General features: G+C 34.5%; 1 protein-coding gene across 1 annotated transcript; it reads left to right on the top strand.

Moving 5' to 3' along the window:
- The first annotated feature begins 6,627 nt into the window (after positions 1–6,627).
- Positions 6,628–7,572, top strand: LOC116538780 (olfactory receptor 4K2-like). Its single transcript, XM_032261321.1, has one exon. It carries the CDS (start codon positions 6,628–6,630, stop codon positions 7,570–7,572), a length of 945 nt encoding a protein of 314 aa, XP_032117212.1.
- The last annotated feature ends 1,530 nt before the right edge of the window (positions 7,573–9,102 follow it).

The raw sequence follows: 9,102 nt of genomic DNA, 5'->3' as shown, positions 1-9,102 counted from the left end.
ACCTGGTAATATAAAAATACTTGAAGAATACCTAGGGAAAATTCTCCTGGACTTCGGTCTAGGCAAAGAATCTATGAGTAACAACTCAAAAGCACACGGAACATAAATAAAAACAGACAAATGGGACTTAATTAAACCAGAAAGCTTCTGAACAGCAGACTGAAGAGACAGCTTCCTGAATGGAAGGAAATATTTGCAAACTATTCATCTAATAGTGGGCTGATACCTAGAATATGCAAAAACAAACAAACAAACAAACAAAAAACCTCAAACAACAGGAAAAAAAATACCACTGGAAAGTAGTCAAATAGAAACACATTTCTTGAAAGAAGACATACAAAAAGCCGAAAGAGCTATGAAAAAATGTTCAACATCACTAATCATTAGAGAAATGCAAATCAAAACCACAGTGAGATATTATTTTCCCCTAGTCAAAATGACTATTGCTAAAAAAAGAACAAAAAACAAAATATAACAGATGTGAAAAGGGAACTCTTTGTTGGTGGGAATGTAAACGAGTACAGTGACTATGGAAAACATGGAGATTTCTCACAAAGCTAAAAATAGAATTACCATTGGATCAGGTAATTTTACTACTGGGTATCTACTCAAAGGGAAAAAAATCAATATATCAAAGGGATATCTACACTGGCTTGTTTATTGCAGTACTATTCACAATGTAAAGATATGAAACCAACTTAAGTGAGGGTTTGGGCTTATGAAGCTGATGGTAAAAAGACTCAGGGTATGTGAAGTTGGTGAGGGATTTTGCAAAGTTGCTCAAACTGCATGCAGAGCTGTTGACCAGTGAGGACGGCAAAGTGGGGAGCTCAGCAGCCAGGGATGTGCTGGTGGGCAGGGGAAGTGACTGGATGTACAAGTACACCCAACAGTGTTTGGGGTACCCAGGTCCCAAGTGGTGCTTGGAAAAGGTGATGAAGCTCGGAAACAATTTCCAGGCATGATCTGTTATCATGCCAGTCACATACAAAACACGGAATATTTCATTATGATATACTACAATACAAATCATGAAAAATAAAACAAAAAAAAAAACAAAAAAATGTGTTGTATATGCACAATGGAATATTATTCAGCCATAAAAAAGAATGAAATAATATCATTTGCAGCAACATGGATGAAACTGGAGATTATTATCTTAAGTGAAATTAATCAGGCACAAAACGACAAATATCCCATGTTCTCACTTATATGTAGGAGTTAAAAAAATTTGATCACGAGGAGGTAGAGAGTGGAAAAACAGATGACAGAGACTGGGAAGACTGAGTGGGAAGGGCAGGGGAAAGAATAAAGAGAAGTGCATTAAAGGGTAAAATAGGAGGAATAAATTCAATGTTTGATAGCAGAGTAGGATAACTCTAGAAAGTATTATACTGGAATGACAAACACCCCAAATACCCTGACTTAATCACTATGCATTAGATACATGTAACAAAATTTCACATGTATTCCATAAATTTGTATGAATAAAAAATTGTTTACGTTAGCTAAAAACTAAAACATAAAGCACAGAAACAAAATGAAATAATATTTCTAATTCTTGACTAATCTGATTTGTCTTCACACAAATTTTGAAAATTATTTTGTGAATTCAAAAGTATCTCATGGTTTATTGAATTCTGTTTTATAGAAGGGAAAATGTGTGTGTTGAACAATATTGCATTTTTTTTTCTGATACCACAATAAGTATTTCAATTTATTTGCCAATTTTTTTCTCTTTTAGAATAGTATAGCTTTTGTCACATATAAACATATTTCTGTTTAAGATTATTCCTATTTACTTTATATATCCTGTTGTTTATCTGAATATGTTATTTTTGGCTACATTTTAACATATTACATATTTAATATTGAATATACTTATTTAATATTAAATATATATTTAAATATATTTAATGTTGAATAATTTATAAGAAGGTTATTGAGTTTATTTGCTCTTTTTGAAATTTGCCCTTGTACTGAATTATCTGGGTTTATTTTTAAAAATTCTGCTTTATAAATTATCTTCAAGTAAAATAGACTTTGTTTTGGTATAAACTCTATTAATTTTAGCACATATATAGATGGTGTAATCAGCACCACAACCAAGATGTAGAACAGGTTACTAATACAAAATCTTCTTCATGCTCTCTCTTTCTGAATTATATTTTTTTCTATTATTTTTCTGTTTACTCTCTTTTCCAATATTACTCTAATAATAATTATACCTATTTTTCAGGATTTATCCAGTTTTCCAGGATTACTCTAATAATGATTATATACCCTTATTTTATTGTTTTATACTAGGACAAATATTTTAGATTTATAGCTGTCCCTCTCTTTCTGTGGGTTCCATATTCTTGGATTCAACCAAAAGTGGACCCAAAATATTAATAAAAAACAATAAAAATAGAACAAAGTTAGAAAGCAATACAGTATAATAACTAGTTACATAGCATTTATATTGTATTAGGCATCCTAAGTAATCTAGTGATTATTTAAAGGGTATGGGAGGATGTGTTTAGGTTACATATAAATATCAAGCCATATTAACTCAGGGATTTGAGCATCCATGGATTTTGGTATTAGCAAGGGTCCTGGAACCAATCTTCTGTTGGATACCAAGGGACAGCTAGAAAACTATTAAATCTTTGTGCCAAGTTTGTTAATTTTTTAAAAAGTCATTTTCTTTTTCTTTGTAGAAGAAAAATCATCTTAAAACTAAACTTGCTTCTTAATTTCAAAGGGTGCTAGAAATGTGGTCAACTAGCGAAGATTTTCTTAGACTCGATTGTCAGACCTGTGGGGAATGAAGGATGGATATGACAGTTGTGAAGAGTTCAGTCTCTGAGGTATCTGGAAAAAAAGTTGTGCTTAGAGAGCAAGCCACAGATGATTGATCCATCTACTATCTTCCTGGATTATCTGTTATGAACACTTCAAAAATAATGATAATTATAATCATGTCTGCTATTATTTCTACTATGTTTTATTTAGTACTTTGTGTAGTAGGCATTGAACTGAATGTTTAAAAAATTTATCTGTACAATTTAATTTTTACACTATTCCTCTAAGGTGATCCATAGTACCTCTCTTCGCTTCTCCTGGTTATGTTGGACTTTCCAACATCCCCCTTTCTAAGATTCACCTATCCCTGGAAACAGCTATCAGTATTAGTTTGTGCTAATTTTTTAATGTATTGTCAGAAACTTTAATGCATGCTCCTTCCTCTTTTTTTTTTTTTTTTTTTTGAGACAGAGTCTCACTCTGTCACCCAGGCTGGAGTGCAATGGCACGGTCTTGGCCCACTTCAATCTCTGCCTCCCAGGTTCAAGCAATTCTCCTGCCTCAGCCTTCCGAGTAGTTGGGATTACAGGCAGCTACCAACACTCCGAGCTAACTTTTGTGTTTTTAGTATAGACAGGGTTTCTCCATGTTGGTCAGGCTGGTCTCCAACTCCTGACCTAAGTCATCGGCCCACCTCGGCCTCCCAAAGTGCCGGGATTACAGGTGTGAGCCACCATGCCCGGCCGATCCTTCCTTTAAAATACAACTTCCAGTAAGCAAATATTTGCTGGAGACAAATTGCCTTAGCCTAAAAGAACAATTTTCGGCCGGGCGCGGTGGCTCAAGCCTGTAATCCCAGCACTTTGGGAGGCCGAGGCGGGTGGATCACAAGGTCAAGAGATCGAGACCATCCTGGTCAACATGGTGAAACCCCGTCTCTACTAAAAATACAAAAAATTAGCTGGGCATGGTGGCGCGTGCCTGTAATCCCAGCGACTCAGGAGGCTGAGGCAGGAGAATTGCCTGAACCCAGGAGGCGGAGGTTGCGGTGAGCCGAGATCGCGCCATTGCACTCCAGTCCGGGTAACAAGAGCGAAACTCCGTCTCAAAAAAAAAAAAAAAAAAAAAAACAAAAGAACAGTTTTCAAATTATGGAATTTTGAACACTGGTGGGAGGGACACATAAATATGGGAATATTTCCATAACTAAAGGAGTAATTTTTTTCCCACATATGCTCTGTAAATGACTGCTTAAATATTTTCTTCTCCTAGGCCAGTCCCAGTTGTGCTTTTCTGGAATGAACGTTGTTACATCACAGATGCGCATTTCCACTTTAAATAGCAAAGACACACTTCACAGTTCTTGTTTCAACTCTGTGAAAAGTTGGCTCAACATTTTAATAACTCCCATTGCAAGTAGATTGTGGTGTTTCTTCTCTGATCTGCTATATGTCACTGCCTTCTAAGGGGTTTTATATAAAGACAGGAGAAAATATACATCCATACTCCAGGTTTCTGATGCTTGCTAAAGAACTTTGGTGATTTCCATAGCCTTGTGAATCTCAGAGGAAATGGTGTTTTTGATGCTGGGTGAATAACTGGTAGGTTAAAAACTACATATGATAGTAAGAATCTTCAGAAGCAGTTGTGGTTTGTGTTCTCTAGGTAGCAAAAAAAAAATAGTATTTATGTGATAATTATATAAAACAAAGATAATGGAGGAACACTAAAAAAAGCATATATGACTTAAAGACATAAAAATGGATGGTTCCATTAAAAAGGGATTAAAGCATTCTTTCTGGTAATGAAAAGGAGAAAAAATATAAATATAAATTTATGTATATGTTTAAATCGATATAAGAATAGTTTTCATCAATTATTGTCAGTAAAATAGAAATATTCAAATGTATGAAGCTGAGGGTTTTCAATGCATTTAATGTAAAGGGAACTTAGGCCATTTTCATAAGAAAAAAGCCATTTCAAAAATATAAAATTAGCTCAGTGCCCAAGCTGGAGTGCAGTGGCACCATCTTGGCTCACTGCAGCCTCTGCCTCCACCTCCTAGGTTCTCCTGCGTCAGCCACCCGAGAAGCTGGAATTACCGGTGTGTGCCACTATGCATGGCAAAGTTTTGTATTTTAGTAGAGGCAGGGTTTCATAATGTTGTTTAGGCTGGTCTCAAACTCCTGAGCTCAAGCCATCTGCCTGCCTCAGCCTCCCAAAGTGCTGGCATTACGGTATGAGCCACTGTGCCCATTTATTGACTCTTTTTCCATTTGTTCATTCTTCAAATTTATAACAATTATTTTGTTCTGTTCTAAGCATAATATTGACTACAATTTAAATATTAGTATATTGATATTTTAAAATTTGTTGATATTAGTCCACCCTGTTTCATTGACATAACAAAATCATTTTTAATATACCTTGGAAACTTATATTGAAGAAGGAGTGAAAAATTACATTTTCAAAGATGGATACATTATAATGCAGGATGAGATAAAATGGCATTATCTATTATAATTAAATTATTACCCAAACTAGATAAATATTAAAATGTGTAAAGTGAAATATTCAAATGTGTAATATAACAAGGGATTTCATATAGTTTTACATGTGCAAAAAGCAATTTAATTAAAAAAAGATGATTTAGATGCATATAGACTTTTATAAATGCCTGATCTAACATTATATATTTTTTTCTTAATTAATTTTGATCTCATCAAATTTTCCAGTAACTTGGACAACTTTCCACTTACCCAGCTAAGGTTTCTGTGGTTAAAGGCTTAAATTTCATTAGGTGACTGGCAAAGTAAACACTACCTGGTCACAAAATTAGCTTTCATTTAGTAGGACAGAGTTTCATTTGCTTTATACCACACTTTTGACTATTTGGTAAAGACATTGATATCTCATAGGAAATAAAATTTCTAGAACTTGGGAAGCACTGTAAATGAAAAAAATTAATATTGAAAAATAATTCAAAGTTCTTGATGTATCTTTTTTTGTTGTTTGTTTTTCTAGTTTAAAGTATAACTTTGGGTAGAATGAAGATAATTAAGGGAAGGAGATTCTCTTTTAAAAACATGTTTCTATGAAATCATAGAATACAAAAAGTGGAAAATAACTCTTATAAGTTATAAGTGTGCCTTTTGGTTATCAGTTATGTTGTGGAATTATGAAAATTAAAAATTAAATTATCACCCTCATATTAAATGGATATTCTGAAATCATTATAATAAAGTCTTAAGTCTAGTGTTTAACGATAATTGGTTCAAAATATTCACATTTTTATGTTTCTAAGAGAAACCTTTGAGATTTCAACACTTATTTTATTTTTAGTTTTGTTTACATGACTTATTTAGTAGAGCACACAAACGTAATCTTTTTCAATGAACGTGTTTGATGTAACTCCTTAGGTAGTATTCAGATAGGTGTATAATTGTATGGGCATGGGATAACTATAGCTCAGTATGCACTGATGCTGGTCAAAACCAAGAGGTTAAACTTTTCGGCAGCAAATCACACTGCCATGTGTGTTCCTATGCAACAATTTTGCATGTTCTTCACATGTACCCCAAAACCTAAAATGCAATAAAATAAATAAATGGGAAAAATAAAAAAATAAAAACAGAAAAAAAAAAAACTTTTCAGATTATATCTGGTAGCAATTGTTAAGTGGCTCCCCAAAAAAGTCTTTACCCTGAGGATTTTTACTTGGATTCTAGGTAATCAATCTTTTAGCAGATGATCAAGTTAATATGTGGTTGTAGAAATATCACATTTTCAAACTCTGTAATTTTGTTTCTTTTAAGATTATAAAGCAGAGTCTGCAGATGAATGGAGGGGTTCAACTATTCCAGAGTATCTGAATTCGTGTTACTTGGACTTACTGATTCTCCTGAACTCCAGATACTCTTCTTTGTGGTGTTTTCCATCTTCTATTTAATGACCATGTTGGGCAACTGCCTTATTTTGCTCACTGTCCTATCCAGCTCACACCTCCACTCTCCCATGTACTTCCTGCTCAGCAACCTGTCTCTCATTGACATGTGCCTGTCCTCCTTTGCCACACCAAAGATGATTACGGACTTTTTTGCTCAGCGTAAGACCATCTCTTTTGATGGCTGCATTTCTCAGATCTTTTTTTTGCACCTCTTCACTGGAACTGAGATTGTGCTGCTGATCTCCATGTCTTTTGACAGGTATATTGCCATATGTAAACCTCTCCATTATTCAACAATTATGAGCCAAAGAGTGTGTGTTGAGCTTGTGGTACTTTCTTGGACAGTGGGCTTTCTGCATACAATGAGTCAATTAGTTTTTATACTCCATTTGCCTTTTTGTGGTCCCAATGTTGTAGACAGCTTTTTCTGTGATCTTCCTTTGGTTGTCCAACTGGCTTGCGTAGACATTTATGTTCTTGGAATCTTCATGATCTCAACCAGTGGTGTGATTGCTCTTCTGAGTTTTCTGCTTTTGCTCACCTCCTATATCATTGTTCTTATTACTGTCAGGGACTACTCCTCCACAGGATCCTCCAAGGCTCTTTCTACCTGTACAGCACATTTTATTGTTGTATTAATGTTCTTTGGGCCCTGTATTTTCATTTATGTGTGGCCTTTCACGAACTTCCTGGTGGACAAAATTCTCTCGGTTTTCTATACGATCTTCACTCCTTTTCTGAATCCGCTTATCTATACGTTGAGAAACCAGGAAGTGAAGACAGCAGTGAAGAAGAACCTAAATACCCAATATTTCAGTCTTAGGAAAACTGCTCCATGATACCTCATGCAATGAGCAGAGAATTCCTTTGTGAGATATAAGATCAACAGTTACGTTCTTAGAGCAATAAAAAATTAAACTTAGAATCCACATTTCTAGTCATTTAAATTTATGAAAAGAAGTCAGAGATAAGAAATGTGTGACATCTTACTGAAAAGCTGGTGTAGTATTTAAAGTCTATTTGATAATTTGTTGAAATGTAAAGGTTATTTTCATAGAACCATAAACATATCATCAAAATTATGAACATAAATTCAGGACGTTATAGACTTCTGAATCCTACAAACTTACCTCAGATTAAGACTACTTAGAGAAGCCTGAGATAAAATATGATTCTTTTGTTTTCTTTTTTTTTGTTATTATACTTTAGGTTCTGGGGTACATATGCAGATCATGCAGGGTTGTTGCATAGGTACATACATGGCAAGGTGGCTTGCTGCCTCCATCCCCCATCACCTATAACTGGCATTTCTCCTCATGTTATCCCTCGCCAACCACTCCACCCTCCTCGGTCCCTCCACTAGTCACCCCTAACAGACCCCGGTGTGTGATGCTGTCCTCCCTGTGTCCATGTCTTCTCATTGTTCAACACCCACCTATGAGTGAGAACATGCGGTGTTTGATTTTCTGTTCTTATGTCAGTATGCTGAGAATGTTGGTTTCCAGATTCATCCATATCCCTGCAAAGGACACGAACTCATTGTGTTTTTATGGCTGCATAGTATTCCATGGTGTATATGTGCCACGTTTTCCTTGTCCAGTCTATCCATCAATGATTCTTCTGTTTTCTAATCCAGAACTTTCCCATACTGCACAGCCTTGTGGTACTCTGATGGCATTTAGTTTAAGTTAAAACTATAATTAACAGTGTAGGACAAAACGGGTTTTAAAAAAATAACACTGGAAATAGTATTTTAAAAAGGTTTTTAAAAAACTAACACTGGGGAAATTTATACTGTGAAGAGATTCTTTTAAGTAGTGTTAAAAGGGTTTCGGTCGTTTGAATTCTGCGTCAACTTTCAAAATAGAACAGTTCAAATAATCTGAAATTTAACACTACACTTTCTTAATAGGTGTTTATGTCACTATCACACTTCATAATTAACATAGTGAATAATCAAATGACAATTTGTAAAGTTTAAATCATAGTAAACTACTCAAATCTGACTGGCTTTCAAAACCTGGCTGAAAATCACAGATATGATGAATTCATTTACTCCCAAGACTCAATGTTTCGGAAAAATATTAACTATTTAGTTAATGATAAGTTTTTCATTCCAAAATAAAATATTGCAGCATATTATTTGTCTTAGGAGAAGCTTTGTGTCTAATCTTCCATATAATATAACCTGTGGAAAGAAAAGAAAAAATAATTTAAGAAATATGTAGTATGATTCTCCCTAATTTGGTTTATTATTGATCATGTTAAGAAAATGTTTTATTACAAGAGAGTCTTTGGAAATCAGCCAGCCAGTCCAATTTTCTAATAGCTGAAATACTGAAGGTCCAGAGAATTCATAGAACTGGTTT

The sequence above is a fragment of the Sapajus apella genome, unplaced genomic scaffold (genome assembly GCF_009761245.1).
Source record: "Sapajus apella isolate SASKATOON/1434 unplaced genomic scaffold, GSC_monkey_1.0 scaffold122, whole genome shotgun sequence".
In the NCBI taxonomy this organism is placed as follows: domain Eukaryota; kingdom Metazoa; phylum Chordata; class Mammalia; order Primates; family Cebidae; genus Sapajus; species Sapajus apella.
This window is presented reverse-complemented; position numbering and strand designations above follow the sequence as displayed.